Genomic DNA, 17,503 nt, shown 5'->3' with positions numbered 1-17,503 from the left:
AAAATCCTACCTACCAGTAACCTAGGAGAATCACTCTTTTATAGATCAGCAATATTGTTAAAACAAAACCTAAAAGAAATTCACCGTATTACTTCAGTTGCAAAACTGGAGCTAAAGAGATATTTCATTAAAATTTATATAATTTTTCTCTATTAAGATTAAAGTTATAAATAGCTGTCATCTACTGCGAAAAAGATACAAATAAGAGAAGGCTCCCTAGTGGCTCAGACAGTCAAGAATCTGTCTGCAATGCAGGTGATCCACCCAGGTTCAATCCCTGGGTTAGGAAGATCCCCTGGAGAAGGAAATGGCAATTCACTCCAGTATTCTTGCCTGGAGAATCCCATGAACAGAAGAGTCTGGCAGGCTACAGTCCATGGGGTCGCAAAGAGTTGGATACAACTGAGCGACTAACACTTTGACTTTCAAGAGAAGGCAAGGCCAAAAGCCAGCATAAGATAGAAAGAGGAAGTCAGAATGAGATTAATTACTAGCTACTGATTATTTTACTTACTCATGCCTTGTCTATTCAAAAGCAGCTTCCAAGAGCAAAAGGGTTCAGAAGCAAGACTCTAAGTAAAAAAATTTCCTCCAGAGCCCAAGAAAAGAAGTTTCTCATAGGCACTAACATGTCTAGGTCTCAGACACAAGGTAGTATAAAAGAACCATTTTCAAAAACTAAAAACATTTCCTGATAACAGATCTCTTTCCAGTGCAAGTAGAAGAAAAATTCGATGAACATGAAGAGATCCAGGAGTGAATATTTAAATAAACATAGGCCCAACTCTCTCTGGTTCCTCATTCTCCTTGATGCGGAGTTACAAAAGTAATAAAATGCTAATACAGTAGCTCCTATCATTTTGATAACCAAATTAAAAACCTGAAAATAGAACCAAATTAGGAGGAAAATTCTTTAGGGTATTTTTGAAACATCCTACATTTGCTTCAACCACGAGCAAAGTGCACGCAGTCACGGCATCTTACCCTGGCACGTTGAACTCTGGGAAGTAACTGTCAGCTGACTTTAGTTCCCAGGAGCAAAGGGGTCAAGCACTAGGGAGCCTTTAGTTGACTTTGAAATCTCACTGGTTCAAACTGGAACGGGAAGTGGGGGCTACAGGAAAGCTAGTACAAAACTATTTTTATCTAGATCTAATACACCAAAGGCTACTTGCAAAACATTCTAGGAGTAGGATACAGCTGTTGCTTGGAAAAAAAATCAGGCAACTTAAACAATAAGATCTGATAACAAAATATAATTCACTCTCACATCCAAAAGCTAAACTTGGGAGCTGCTCCAGGCACCATCTAATTAACTGAAGCAGACAGGAAAAAAAAAAAATCCTCAGAAATTATCTTTGTTTAAATACACTCTATTTTATTTTGTCTTAAAATAGTTTAACCTTTATGCTACAGACTTATTTCAAAAAACAGAAAATCTTATCTTGCACCAAAAAATATATATATAACACTCTGTTTTATTTTTTTTTCTCCAAAGACCATTAAATACTAAATGAAAACAGAAACTAAATAATGAACGTAAAGAAGAACCAAATTCTATTTTAAAAACTAGAGTTGCACATTTTAAAACATTAATTCCAAGCAATGATTTGTCGTCACTGCGTCAAGTCCACGCTCCAGCAACAGCAGATCCGTTAACCACCAAGTGCATTGGTTCCTAGCCATACAATGGCTAACATTTCATTTTCACGGTAAGAGGAGCAAAAGGCTCTAAAGACCTTTGTACTCTTTAAAAACCAAAACAGCAACAAAAAGTTATTTCCTAGTTATCCAGTGATTTTTTTTTTAAGATCACTATCCTTTAAAACTTGTTAAAAGAATAAGAAGTACGTAGTGTTTTAAATAAAATGAAAAATACAACAGCGTTGGACTAAAATACATGATTATTTTAAACAAACAGTGCACAATCTGAGGAGTCTGGTTAGGGCGCAGTCATTCTCATATATACATGGAAGTCGCATCATACACATACTGAAAAACAGGGATTGGGGGAGCTCTTTGCCTTTAAAAAAAACAACAACAACTTTAAACTCAAAGACAAAATTGTGCCCCCAGCTTTTTCAAGAACCTTGTGACACAGTATATGTAAAAAGCAGGCAACAAATTTGTTTTTAAATTACCTATGGTGCTAATTTGCTAAAAGTAACAACGAACAATTGACTAAATTAGCAAATTAGATGGTTCATATTCACAACTGGTAAAATGAAAGCAGAGTTTACAGGATGATCAGTTGCTATGAATAATGGAGTCCATTCAGTTTGGCCCCTTCCATCAAAATGAAGCAAGCAGCAATTACATCACGCAGGGCAATATGCAATAGCTAAGTTACCATTCTGTGGTTTCAAATTGAGGGAAGGGGGCCACTTAGCCATGTTCCTGCCAAAACCAATCTGTGACCAAAGTGTATCATTTTAGCAGAGATATTACTTTGAAGAGACTGTGAAGTATAAAGTGTTTATGTTACCAAATGCAAAACTGGTTAGAAAAGATCCCCTTTAAAGAAATTTTAAATGTCAGAATATTTACCACAGAATTTTATCATTAATAGCTTGCCAGAAACCACATCCCTACTCTCCTGGACCTGGCAATGAAAGAAGAGTTGAAACACAGTCTCTCTGTAGTTAGTTAGAAGGTGGAAAAGTCTCAAACCAGTAGGGAGAAAAGCTGACTATTTCCACCATCCCTTCCCCTCCCTGCTTTCTGCATCTTGATTTTTGTTCTGGTGCACTAAGCCAGGCAGTCAGGGTGGTGGAAAAGGGACAGGTAAGGGTGAACTTTAACGCAATGCAAAAGCAAAAAGCCAGAAAAGAGCTTGGTTAAAACTCCACTCTCTGTTCCCAGCCCACAGTGCATACAACACACCGAAAGAATTCTCATTAAAGGGTGACTGTGAGGGACTAAAGAAAGTATGTCCTGGGAAATCACCTGCTCTATGGAAGTGAACAAAACACACTGCTAACGTAAGAACAGGTAATGCAAAAATGGTCTTTAAAATGGGGCTCTGGGGAATTCCCTGGCAGTCCAGTGGTTAGGACTCTGCGCTTTCACTGCTGAGGGCGTGGCTTTGATCCCTGGTTGGGGAACTAAGATCCCATAAGCCACCAGGTGTGGCAAAAAATTAAATTAAAAATGAAATAAAATGGGGCTCTGCCCTGATACTGGGGGGAAAATAAGCTGCAAAAACTTCAAGTCATATAACTCACTCTAACCTTTTCCCAATGATATTCCTGGAAAATACAGACCAGAAATTGTACATTTCTGCTTTGTCTAGCATTTTAATTCAAGTCAAAACCAATGTGTAACAGTAAAATTCAATAAATTAATCCTAAAGTAAAATGTGAAGGTCCAAGGATATACCAGTAGTGAATCTGCAGAAGGTCCTATTTTGCTCTGGCCTCTGGGTCTTTGGTTTTTGCCTAGAATTGTGGCCATGTATGAGGGGCTAAAACTGGAGGTTCATGATCTCTTCAAAAGCCTGATCTATTAAAAGTAGACACATAGGAAAATTAAAAGTTGATGAACAACAGAGGCCAGATCAAATGAGATGTTATCAGAAGAGAAGACATGCTTAAATACACTCCCATAGAAGGATACACAGACGAACTCAAACAGCAGGAAGAAGGGTAAAGGAATAAACGAGTCTTTACAAAATAAAGAAGAAAAGGCCAGGCAGGTGGAGCCAGGCAGACTCTGACTCGTGTGCATGTGGGGGCTGTCTTGCTCAAAACAGTAGCCCCACAGCACCACCCCACACAGTGCCTCACGCAGAACAGGCACTTGGTAAACACGTGTCCACTGAATGGAAACTGAACACGGTCGTCCTCATGCTCTCACAGTGAGGAAGAGCCACCGAGACGCTCGGGAAGGGAGGCAAAGGGCTATAGCCACACTGTATGGTGAAAATGGAAACCAAAAAGAAAAAGCAAACAAAAACTGTGGAAAAACACAAAGTGAGGTCTTCTACGCCAATATTACTTCACTGTTTCCTGTGCACAGTATATAGTGTTCTAACTCTAGGTATTGCTTGTAAAATAATTCACTAGTAACTACAACGTTATAGGAAAAAAAGGTAGTAACTAATGCCATGAAACTCCAACACTGGCATTTCCTGAATTCCCTGAAGTTCCTACTACCCCTTATAATTCTGTTAGATACTGCAAAATCTACAGTGCCATTAATGTGCTTTGTATCTGATTTTTATGATACATTTTGATCTTTCCACTTTTAAAAGGTAGAGGAGAAAAATACCCAAATACAGCATCACGTCAACTTCAGCTCAAGCACTGAACAGTTGTTATGCATCCTTTTTGGAGAGACTAACTATGGAAAAAGGCATTGTCCTCTCAGATTTACAAGTGCCCGTAGCCTTAGAAGTCACACAACTTTCATATTACTAGCTATATACTTAGGCATAGTCTACCTAAGTAATAGGTTCTGTTTCTCCCATTGAACAAACCAGGGAGGGGGAAAGGGATCTCTCAATATGCTCTTCAGATGCTCAAACCTCATGGTGGGTATCTATCTGAAATGCCTCTGCCCTACAAGGAGATATTTTCCAAAGGGTTATGAATTATTGCAACAAGGAGATCAACTAAGTCACCTAAGCAGTACTTATAAACACAAAGAGGGCATGTTAATTATCTGGGTTGTGGGAAGTCAGCCAGGAGCAAAGTTAGGAGAGAAGGCAGAAGACTTAAGCTAAAAGAAAAAGTTAACTTCTGTCTTCTATTTTTGAGGACAGGTTTTCAATGCACATGCCCTACTAGGTGCCAATAAGGACCTGACTAATATGTGTGCAAATGCCCTAAGACAGGAGTGCCAATGGGTGGGCTGACAGTGGTCAAGTCTACATATTAATTTTATTACACAGAAAAATAAATACAAGACTCAAAAACTGAAATCCATTTTACCTGGTAATTAAAATACCATTCTAAAAGGAGGGCAGAGTTTCCTAAGACTGAAAGTCACCAAGTAAAATGAAGTTGTCTAATAAACATCATCATTCTCATATTCCTACTGAGGGAAACAAGAAAAGCAATTCTTTTCTCTGTGATAAGTTATTTTCCTACGTGACTTCTTTTAATTTAAAAAAAAAAAGGAGGGGGAAGGAGAGCAATTTTCCATGAGTTTTTGATTATACAAATGCCACAAACAGCTTCTGAGGCTGAAGCTATGACAATGAACTTCCATGTCACAAAGAGGAGGAGGAGGAAGTAGAGGGGAACAGTGCAGAGGACACACAGTGACATTGTATCACAGCAGGTATTTGCGTCTGCTGTCCTCATCCAACGTGAGGTCAACAACTTCTGCAGGTGAAGCCCAAGTCTGCTGAGGAGCGACAGCAGTCCATGACTGTGTTTGCCGGGCACTAACATACTGTGTGCTGGAGCCATGCTTCCATGAAGAAACACTCTGAATCACACCTCCTCGAGGATGGACACACCTGCAATTGAGATGAAGAGCAAAAGCATGGTTAACCCTACCAGAGGGAAAAACAGAAGGCAACACGGCTTCATTGTATTAATACTTTTCCTAAGATAAGCCTACTACACAAGCTCATAAAACCCACAACCAATATCCTTCCCCCTTTTCCTCCTTCCCTATATGTCTGTCTGTCTGTCGGTCTCCCTGCCTCTCTCAGTGTAGCCTCAGTTCAGTTCAGTCGCTCAGTCGTGTCCGACTCTTTGCCACCCCGTGAATCGTAGCACACCAGGCCTCCCTGTCCATCACCAACTCGCGGAGTTCACTCAGACTCACGTCCATCGAGTGATGCCACCCAGCCATCTCATCCTCTGTTGTCCCCTTCTCCTCCTGCCCCCAATTCCTCCCAGCATCAGAGTCTTTTCCAATGAGTCAACTCTTTGCATGAGGTGGCCAAAGTACTAGAGTTTCAGCTTTAGCATCAGTCCTTCCAACTAAGAAATGCCAAAAGCCTTGTCTCAGTCACAAGCTCCTGAGTTCTGTCTAGATCTAATACTGATAATGGACAAGATGTTGTTTCTCTGAATTCATTTAAGTCTCTGGAATCTTCAGGGTAGGGCAGCATATAAATCCCAAGCAAAATTAAGATGCCCAGTTAGTCTGAGCAAATGAAACAATAAGAAATATAGGTGAAATCTGTTCTTAAAATAAGTTCCGTGCCGTATTTGTTAATACTACTTCCGAAAACAGTTAACGGTAATACCCCTTTCACGGGCTAGGTTTTTAAATGCCTATATAAGTGCTAGGTCATGAGTTAGAGAGGCTTCCCTGGTGGCTCAGTGGTCAATCTGCCTGCCAGTGCAGGAGACCTGGGTTTGGCCCCCGAGCTGGGAAGGTCCCCTGGAGAAGGAAACGGCAACCCACTCCAGCATTCTTGCCTGGGAAACCCGAGACAGAGGAGCCCGGCAGGCTATAGTCCATGGGATTACAGAGAGTTAGATACAACTTAGCGACTAAACAACAAGAACGTGAATTAAAGATCAATTTTCCTCATCTTGAAGGTGACAACAGAAAAGTCTGGCTAGTTCATCGCAAACACATACGTATTAGCTTAGTGAAAATAACGAGGCTGAAGTACTTAGCTTAGATTCTCTAAAAGTATTCGATAAGAGTGTCAGAACTATCAAGCTGACGTATCTCGAAGTTCACCGACTGGGAGAGAATTGTTTCAGAAATACCTCCAGACTGAATTGCATATTCCAGTCAAATGATAGAACCATGAACCTCCAGGATGAGCCACGGAGTAAGTTTTGATTCAAATGAGAGGAAGGCAAGCAGCACAAGCTATCACTGCTCCTTATGCCGTCCCATCTCAATTGTAAGACCCATTACTACACAACAGCCGTGAGAAGGGGCAAGCGGCATGATTCTAATCACACAAACTACTACAGTGGATCTCAAGCAGCTGTTCTGACAACCTGTATACAATGAGTGATGCTTAGTCACTTCAGAACTCTAATTTCTATTCCAAGCCACCTGCACCTCTAGGTTCAAAAGCAACATTAGAGTACAACAGACAAAGTTTATTATAAGGAATTCACGGCGCCTGAGCGGTTCCCAGGTCTGCAGTCAGCAAGCTGGAGGCCCAGGAGAGCCAATGGTGTAGTTTCATCTGAGTCTGAAGGCAGAGAAGCAGGAGAACTGATGGTGTTTCAGTTTGAATTTGTCCTTCTCAGGTGGCTCAGTGGTAAAGAATGTGCCTGCCAATGTAGGCACACAGGAGATGTGGCTTCGATCTCTGGTTGGGTTAAGACCCCCTGGCAAAGGAAATAGCAACCCATTCCAGTATCCTTGCCAGGAGAATCCCACGGACACGGGAGACTGGTGGGCCATAGTTCATAAGGTCGCAGAGAGCTGGACATGACTGGGAGATTGAGGACGCATGCACAGACAAAGTTTAGCTACAGAACTGCCCCTGAGGATCCTTAAGATCACGGAAGGAGGCCCAGCTCCTACAAAGTCCAGCCTGAAAAGGACTCCCTTCCCAAGAGAGGTACCAAAAAACAGATCCCTTGGAGCCAAGTAGGGGTAGAATATGGACTTGTTACAGTTATCAGAGGGCCATCATCTTGCAAGAAATGAGTCAAGCAGCTACTAACCCAGAGGCCACCATATTTTCAAAGAGTAGCTAGTGAAAAGCATTAAAATAAGACACACAAAAACCCACAGTCTGATCCAAATCTGTCCACTCTTTAAATACAATGAGATTAAATGATCAAGTAGTCATGGAAGAAAATCAGTCAAAGGAGTCCATTCAACATTTCCAAGAAATGGTTTTGATGACTGATGACAACAGAATACCAAAATTATTAAGTAGTTTCTCCACATCTGATACACCCAACAGACCCATGAAGTAGATGTGGAAGCTATTATCCATACTCTCACAGGGAAACTGAGGATTAAAGAGATTACATGACTTGTTCAGGGTCATACTGTTTGAAAGTGTAGGCAAGAGACCTTCAGGCCAAGTTGATTTCTGGTCCAATGTTTTCCACAACATAATGTTGCCATTTAACAAAGGTGTGTATTAAACTGGGTAAGGTAAAATACAAAAGAGTCAGCAGGGTGCAAAGATAAGCCCAGACCAACAATTAAAAAATATAACGTTCTTCAACAGTTCAAATGCTCATTTATACAAGCAGTAATTGAAGTAAAAGCTGGTTGGAAACTTAGAAAAATCAGGGAATGAAGAGCTACCAAAAAAAGTCAATGTAATCTCTGACAGAACTGCAAGAAATAATTCTGAAATAAAAGCAGTATTCACTCCCAACTTTGCACTGCTCCTAAAATAATCACACACTGTAACATCAGGACATCAAGGAGTGGCTTTAAAAAGGACCTAATCCAATCTTCCCATTTTACAGAAGAGAAAACCAAGATCAAAAGACAACTTCCCAGGGTCTTAAGAAAGTAAACCATGGAACCAGAACAAAATTAGGTCTCCTCTGGGGAGTTTATTTCCAACTAAATAACCATGTCTTTCCCAGACTGCACCTCAAGTATTATACACTATGGTTTATTGTAAGAAGACTGCTTAGCCGCCAGGAATAATACAATAAAAAGCAAAGCAGATTCTAGAAAGTGTCTAGAGTAGGAGAGTGAGAGGTTTAGAGAGGCTATTTATTAATGAGGAAAGGTTGAAGGAGACATAAAAAGGAAATAAGGCATTTCTTCAGCTAGATAAACTAAACCGCTTCTGTAGTTATGTCATAAATAGCTCCAGTTACTGGAAAACAAATGGGGCTACTTTAAGCAAAAAAGAAAATTTATTAGAAGTCACCTTTACTTGAGCACCTCAAAGAACCATCACTTCATGGCAAACAGAAGGGAAAAAAGTGGAACCAGTGACAGATGTTATTTTCTTTGGCTCCAAAATCACGGTGGACAGTGACTGTGGCCATGGAATTAAAAGACCCTTGTTTCTTGCAAGGAAAGCAATGACAAACCTAGATAGTGTATTAAGAAGTAGAGACATCAGTGCACCGACCATGGTGTGTCTAGTCAAAGCTATGGTTACTCCAGTAGTCATGGATGGATGTGAAGAGTTGGACCAGAAAGAAGCCTGAGCACTGAAGAACTGATGCTTCCAAATCACGGTGCTGGTGAAGTCTCAATCAAATAAGTCAATCCTAAAGGAAATCAACCCTGAATTCACTGGAAGGGCTGAAGCTGAAGCTCCAACACTTTGGTCACCTGATGTGAAGAGCCAACTCATTGGAAAACACCTTGATGCTGGGAAAGATTGAAGGCAGAAGGAAAAGAGGGTGGCGGAGGATGTTATAGTGGGGCAGCATCAGTGACTCAATGGACACGAATCTGAGCAAACTCTGGGAGGCAGTGAAGGACAGGGGAAACTGCTGTGCTGCAGTCCATGGGGTCGCAAACAGTTGGAAATGACTTAGTGACTGAACAGTAACAACCACCAATCCTCTTACTCTATTTCTCTTCAAAATTTTAGATTCTCTGGAGAACGTGATGATCCTTTCTTTGGTCAAAAACTTTTCTGTCTCCTATTAACTGCAACTGAAGGGGAGCTGCCAAAGAAGGGAGAATCACCATGGAAGGCAGCTCCTCTACGTACACAATCTTGACAGCATAGTTAAGAACCAACAATTGTTTTCTAGAAGGCAAGTTTTGAATGGTCATTATTACACAAAACAGAATAATCTGCCTTTTAAACATTTAAGTAATTGCTGAGGCATCTGTCAGGAATGTGAATAAGATTCTGAATATAGGCGAACTATCCTGTTAGAAGTCAGGACAGTGGTTACGGGGACAAGGAGGGGGACGGGGGAAGGTATAACTAAGAAGTGGCACGGGGGGACTCCTGCTTCTTGCTCTGAATGCTGGTGACTTGGGTGTGGGTACAAAAGCTAGAAGGCACACTTATAGCTTTTCTCTGTGTGTTACAAGCCAACAAAACATTCAAAACAATTTTTATGATTTAAGACCTCAACCACCTTAAATAAAATGGTAGCTAGGATGAGGATAGAACAAGACTTTTAACACACTTTTTTAAGTACGGGGGAAAAAAGTCAAGCTGTATTTTATAAGATGGTACATTACAGAATAACTTAGATAAAAAGGAAAAAAAAAAACTCAGGAAGAAATGGGACTACAACAACTGTTATTAACCCCACAGACAGGCCCTATACAGGAGGCTCATGTGAGGCACCTCCCTGGTGGTCCAGAGGCTGGGACTCCACCCTCCAAAAGAAGGGGCTCAGGTCTGATCCCTGGTCAGGGAACTAGATCCTGCATGCAGGAACTAAGCTCTGATGCAGCCAAATTAATAAATAATAAAAATACATTTTTTTAAAAAGAAGGATGTGAGAAGCTCAAAATTTGGGAAGGTTAATTACCATAAAACAGTTCCATGTATTAGCACATATCCTTTCTCTATTATGAAAGATATGGGGTGGGAATATACTCATCTGTCTTACAATCAGTCCAATCAGATTCTAGTGCAGACACAAGCTTCTTCCTCACAAAGCATTTAATCTGCATATGACTGGCAACAGGTCTCCAAAACGAGTCACATTTTGAGTCTTACAGCCAAGAAAAGCTGCTTAGGCCTTACTTCCATTTCCCCCACCAATCCACTATTTATAAACAATAAGTTTTGATATAATAATTTCCTGCTCTTCATACACTAAAACCAATAAAGGAGAGACTTGGGAGTAGAAAGGCAGAAAAACACAGAAAGAGGGCAGGCTCTGATGATGATCAGCTGTGGATACAGCTAACTTACTATTCTAAGAAAACAACATTAAAAATTAATCATTTTTTGCTCTCATTTACAGATCCTGAAGGTGACCTCTTAGATAACATTCTTACTTATTTTTCTGAACTGAAGGTGGAATGAATCCTTGTAGCTTCAGGGAAATGCTCACCCACCCCCCTTGCCTTTTTAGGGTCAATGTTATCAAGTGGTTCTAGGATACAATCAGTCTTAAATGCAAAAGCCTTCCCACACTAATTCTTCTGCTGACAGGTCAATCAACATTAACCAATGACCATAGGACCATGTTTGTGAAAGGAGGTAAGAGTCTGATTATTCATAACAGCTTCAGAGAACAAGTACTAAGAGAACTGTTCCAACACAGTCTCATGACATGAAGACCCGTGCTACATGCACTCATCTTCCAAGGGGAATTACCAATGAGGCTGGTAGAAGGAAAGGAGGGAAAAGGACAAAGGATAAAGAAAAATACTGGCCAGAGGGTCATAGCTTAAAACTTATGGCAAAAGTAAGTGGGTGCAGAAGAACCAGAGATTTTAGGGAAGTTCCCACCTCACTAGCAAACAGCATCTTATAAAACTGGACTGTCCAAAAATAACACCTAGAAATGACATGTAGACAATGACGAGAGTTCATCACAGCAATCCAAGGCAGCCATAAAAGATGCATTCAAGTTAAGAAAGCATGCTTTCTGGACTATAACTAGAAGACACATGTAAGCTAAGGGAATATGTCAAAATCTAAAATAAAAGAGCAGGGAAAGACGTTAGCATGCAAGAAAAGAAAAATGACTGTTTAATGGAAAAAAAAAAAAAAGACACGTCATAACCAGAATTACTGAATGCAAAGGTCAAAAAAACAATGTTTCTAACATGGAAAAATGGTATCCAATGCAAGTCAGAACAACCACAATCCCCAAAGAGAACAACTCATGAACGAAGTCTGAGTTTTTTAAAGCTCTCAGAAAGCCCACAAGGTAGAATACCAAAAGGAAAAAGAAGAAAAGGTCAGCTAAATCCAAACAAAACATCTATGCATGCAAAAAATCAAATTAGAACACAAAGATGTGGATCAAAACCTAAAACCTTCTTCCAAGTGATAACCCTGCCAGAAGCCCATCAATACTTCATAACTGCAACCCTAGACCTGTAAAAGAAACAAATTCCAGATGAGATACAGCCAGCTAAAGGGGCAATTTCGAAGCAACCAATAAGAAAGCCTCTCACCCCGCCCCCCATCCCCCAACCTGCTTCTCAGCTTTTTAACCTCAGTGTTTGAAAGACTACCAGGCTTCTTCTAAACAAAACTGCTGGAAAATTTTTGAGAAAGGCACAACAGTCAGTGAGATTCTACTCATTCCTAGACCAAGGGCCAAAATAAGAGATCCCCTCATAATGATAAGAGTCCATTCAAAGTACTCCAACAGAATTTGTCAACTCTACCCACACTGAGATTTTAAGATAAAGCTGTTACTGCTAAGTTATGATTTCCCCAGGATTCAAACTAAAAGATCAGAATTTAAAAAACAAAAACATATCTTTATATTTCAGAGCCTGGTAAGAAAAAGTCCTCAAAAGTAATGTTATAGCATGTTATTTAAAATGTACCCAAAGTCATTTGGCTTAGTTAAGACTGAAATAAGTATGTTTGTTCATAGAGTAAAATGACAATCTGAATAACAGGCTGTAACAAGTTCAGAGAAGGGTCTACTAAAGATAATCTTTGAGTGTGTGCGTGTACTGAAGGTGAGAGAAACTTAGAATTTAAATCTACAAGTTTTAACAGAAATAATATAATTTCAACTACAGGTAACAAAAATATTGGTAGGAAAATAAGCTGAAGATTTCATTACAAAAGGAAAGTTAAACAAAGAATCTGAAAAGAACGGTGTGCGTGCTCAATCACTTCAGTCATCTCTGACTCTGCGACCCTATGGACTGTAGCCCACCAGACTCCAGGATTCTCCAGGCAAGAAATACTGGAGTGGGTTGTCATGCCCTCCTCCATGGGACCTTCCTGACCCAGGTACTGAACCTGTATCTTCTCCATTACAGGCAGAGTCTTTACCGCTGAGTCACTGGGGAAATTCCTGAAAAGAAGAGCAGCATCTGTAACATTTCCAGGCACAAAGAAACAATAAAGAAGGGAGAACTGGCAGGAGTTATTGGAGAATTGGACCAAGTGATATGTCTCAGAATGAGCAAGAGCTTAAATAGACAACACAGGTTATGACCTAGTCTTTCCTACTTAAGTAGGAACACATGAGTAACACTGAATTAAAATTTGAAAAGTAAGTCAAGAGGAAGTTGGTAACTGGATAATGTGCTCCTGGCACAACAGAAGATAGTTAACCTACATCAATCTATCAGTCAATAGGCAGAGTAAGTTTTATAGTACAGAGTCGGAAATGGAAAATATATTCTAGAAAGATCTTGACATAGGGCTTAAAGTCTAATAACGTCTTTTATATTTATACAGTGCTGAAATAAAATAATGACAAATGTATGCTAAGGGAAAAAACCTGGAGTTCTATCTTCTTCATCTGATGAGTAAGTGAGCTAGCTGGAAGGAAATACATGAGAAAATGAAAGAGAACATAACAGGAAAAAGTTTTTTACTAAGGAAGAGAAGAAAGTATGAGGTAAGAAAAGGCTAAAGAATGAAAGTTCTTTCCCACCAGAATAGGGGAGAATAACCATTTAGAAAGACAGGAAAAAAGGAAGCAGCTATGCAGACATTTATGCCCTTGTATTTAGGGCATAAATACAGGATAGAAGGTAAAGTATTCTGATGGAGAATTAGCCACTTACGGGGAGATGGCTTGATAAATTACGACTTAACTCTACACCCTTAAAGCCCCAATTGTTTAACTAAAAAATCCTCTCAGAAAGTAAAATCAGTTCTCATTAGAGAAAGGATTCCTCAATTTACGTGCATGTGTATTTTGCCCCCACTTCTCCATTCCTAAATGCACCTTTTAAATAAGTCAACAGAAGAAATAAGTGCTGGTGAATGTTTTATTATCTTGCTAACCAAAGATCAAAATCAGATCTAAAAATAAGGCAAGATACTATCTTGTATACCTACTTGAGGAAATCACAAAATCGTAACTCTTGTGGCACAGGAAAAAAATTGTTCACTACAGAGAAAACAGATTTTTCAAAAAACGAGATTTTGTTTTGTATGTGTGTGTTAAATGTTTCTCAGGTGTATCTCTGACAGGGCTGCAACTAATTTTTAGGAGCATATCTTAAAGGAAGAGTCAGTATATTTTTTCTGCAAAGAGCTAGACAATAAATATCTTTGGCTCTGTGGACCCTAAGGTGTCTGAAGAAACTTCGCAATTCTGCCACTGGAGTGTAAAATAGACAATATGTAAGTAAATAAGCATGGTCTGTTCAAACAAACCTTTATTTATGGATAAATAAATTATATTTGAATTTCATTTAATTTTTTCATATCAAAACATGTCTTGATCTTTTCTCCCAACCATTTGAAAACGTAGAAACGATTCTCAGCTTGAGGTCCATATGGAAAGACGCAGCAGGCCAGATCTGGCCCGTGTGCTCCAGCTTGCTCACTCTTATCTTAAAGAATGACAAACTTCACAAAATCATTTTTATACTACTGCACACTAAGTCAATGTCCTACAGCTTTTTTAATTCCTAAGAAACAAGATACCCTAAATCACATGAACATCACCAGAAATATACTGTTAAGAACTGACTAAAGTAACTTGTAACTTTTCATGGAAGATAAGGGGAGGTGCTCTAAGAAGAGGTGTGATGTCAACTGTAGACTTTCCAATTATTTGTTCCCGATATATTTCAAGATAAACTGAAAGGCAAGAAAATATGGGTGAGAAGCAGGGAAGTATGGCGATACTTCTGCCATAACAGAAAAACCTGTTAAGCCATCTAGCCATTTGCTAAAAACAAGAGAAACATTAGTTCTGGTTCACATACACGTGTGGCCAAGATGTTTCTGATGTAAGACAATCTGCAATACATTCTGAAGCCCATCAAGTGTCTATAATCAAAATGTATTTCTTTTTTTAAATTTTATTTTAATATTTTTTATTTATTTATTTATTTTACTTTACAATACTGTATTGATTTTGCCATACATCAACATGAATCCACCACGGGTGTATATAAGTTCCCACTCCTGAACCCCAAAATGTATTTCTTAAACTACAGGAAGCTGAGAAATAGCTCCCAACATTCATGCCAGCCATGCCATGGCATGCCATACCATTTTCTTCTCTCCAATTAATTTCCTACCTTGCGTGTTCCTGAACCCCCACAATCTCCACTTCACTATCTGAAGAGGCAATATTAATTTCTTCATTGAGTGGTGCATTGCCAGCAGATGTTTTCTCACTTGCTAGGAATCCTGGATCCAAATGACCTGAGAGAGGAAGAGGAGAAAAAACTTAGCACTATATTTTGATTCCTTAAGAGCAGCAGAAACATCACACTGATGGATTTCTCCTGTCAGTTTAATCACTGAAACAGAGTGCCCTTATAAAAGCTTGCCTCCATGAAACTTACCTATGTCAAATAAAAAAAAAAAAAAACAATACATACTCATTGTTAAAAGAATGTTCAAATAACATAGAAGTACCTAAGAGTAAGAACTCCAATTCTCTTGCTTTCTACTGCCATTCCTTAGGAGAAAAAATTCTAGAGTATTCTGACAAGTTTGTGTATATAAATGTAGGTATGTATATACTGCAATAATACTCTATTTTGTGATGCTTTTTGCATTAAATTCTACTCTGCTTTTAAATGACCTGTGAGTAGGTTTGTCTCCACTCAGGTCAAAGGAGTTCTCTACTGCTTATCATTTTAATATAACAAAATTCTAAACCAGACAAGCTCAAAGGCACAAATGGAGTAAATAAAAGGATTATTAATATCATAGTTACACTGGGAAACGTTACAAAAGATTTAATAATTTTCTCTCAATTTCAAACAAGTTTAACAATTTTCTCTCCAGGAATCCAGACTTGACAAAATCAAACCCAAAGGAATTCCCTGGGCAGTCCAGTGGTTAAGACTGCACTATCACTGACGGTGGTGCAGGTTTGATTGATCTCTGGTTGGGGGTGGGGGGTGGGGGATGGGGGAGTGGGGAACTGGACCCAAAACATCATCTAAAAGGGAAGACTAGAAGCAAATGGCAATTTTTGCCCTGAGAAACTGAAATATATAACCTGTATGTTGCTGACACTCCCCATTAGACAGAAAGCACCACACAATGCTTCACCCTGGCAAGCACTGGAGCCTATAAGGACTTTCTCACAAAGATCTTCACAAAGCATCTATTTCATGGTGCAATAAAATGCATTTCCCAACACTAAACATGAGTTTAATAGAACTGACTCTCAATACAGGTTAATGGCATAGCACCAAAGCACCCAGCTGTTTAAACAATTCTAGAAAGAGTTAAAATTCATAGGGATTCCTCAGCACTCCTCTGGTTAGACAGGACTTCACGCTTCCAATGCAGGGGTTACAGGTTTAATACCTAGTCAGGAGAACTAAGATCCTACATGTCACAGCCAAAAAAAAAAAAAAAAACAGAGACAAAGAGTTAAAAACCTATGTATTCAGTTCTTGAATATTCTGACTTAGAAGGCTGAATTTCAGAATGTCTAAGAGTAAACATGAAATAAACAGAGTTGTAACAGGTATAAACTTTCATTTACTCTTTAAAGATGTATTTTTATTTAAATATATTGTCATCTGATACAAAATTATTTCTATTAAAAAAAAAATCCAACAACTGTTGTTGTTATTCAGTCACTAAGTCGTGTCTGACTCTTTGAGATCCCATGGACTGCAGCACACCAGGCTCCTCTGTCCTTCACTATCTCCCAGAGTTTGCTCAAATTCATGTCCATTGGGTTGATGATGCTATCTAACCATCTCATCCTCTGCCGCCCCCTTCTCCTTTTGCTTTCAATCTTTCCCACCATCAGGGTCTTTTCCAGGGAGCTGCCTCTGCGCATCAGATGGCCGAAGAACTGGAGCGTCACCATCAGTCCTTCCAATGAATATTCAGTTAATTTCCTTTGGGACTGACTCAACTCCTTGCAGTTCCAGGGACTCTCAAGTCTTCTCCAGCACCGTATTTCGAAAGCATCAATTCTCTGGTGCTCAACCTTCTTATGGCCCAACTCTCACATCCATACCTGACTACTGGAAAAACCACAGGTTTGACTAGACAGATCTTTGTTGGCAAAGTAATGTCTCTGCTTTTTAACATGCTCTCTAGGTTTGTCATAGTTTCCTTCCAAGGAGCAAGTAGCTTTAAACTTCACAGCTGCAGTCACTGAACATGACTTTGGAGCCCAAGAAAACGAAATTTGTCACTACGCCCACTTTTTCCCTTTCTGTTTGCCATGAAGTGATGGGATTGGATGCCATGATCTTAGCCTTTTTTTTTTCTCATGTTGAGTTTTTGGCTAGTTTTTTCACTCTTCTCTTTCACCCTCATCAAGAGTATCTTTAGGTCAACTAAACCAATATAAATAACATTTTATATATACAACTCTCTCTTCCCTTCTCACCTTACTCGTATCTGTGCTTCAAGGTCAAGACAAACCTTGTACTTTCATACTCCTGCAAACTTGTAGTGTAATCCTTTTTGAAAATTTTGGACAGTCCCACAAGCATAAAAGACTTATAATTTATATACCCTCTGACCCTATAATCTTACCTCTGATCATTTAGCCTTACAGAAAACACTTTA

At 39.4% G+C, this 17,503-nt stretch overlaps 1 protein-coding gene across 4 annotated transcripts in view; it reads right to left on the bottom strand.

Annotated features, from left to right (window-relative positions):
• Positions 1,358-17,503, bottom strand: part of C24H18orf25 (chromosome 24 C18orf25 homolog) — an 82,169-nt gene continuing 66,023 nt past the window's right edge. For 3 of the 4 annotated variants that reach the window (XM_005697174.3, XM_018039572.1, XM_018039570.1), the window contains 2 exons: positions 15,028-15,154; positions 1,358-5,464 (listed from right to left, as the gene is read on the bottom strand). In XM_005697174.3, coding sequence (XP_005697231.1) covers positions 5,275-5,464; positions 15,028-15,154 — 317 coding nt within the window. In that variant the 3' untranslated portion in view covers positions 1,358-5,274. Of the gene's footprint in view, positions 5,465-14,081; positions 14,582-15,027; positions 15,155-17,503 lie in introns of those variants that run through there. The other variant, XM_018039571.1, reaches the window with a different exon arrangement.

This window comes from Capra hircus, chromosome 24, assembly GCF_001704415.2.
Source record: "Capra hircus breed San Clemente chromosome 24, ASM170441v1, whole genome shotgun sequence".
Classification (NCBI taxonomy): Eukaryota; Metazoa; Chordata; class Mammalia; order Artiodactyla; family Bovidae; genus Capra; species Capra hircus.
The sequence above is the reverse complement of the archived record's forward strand: the minus strand, read 5'-3'. Positions and strand labels throughout refer to the sequence as shown.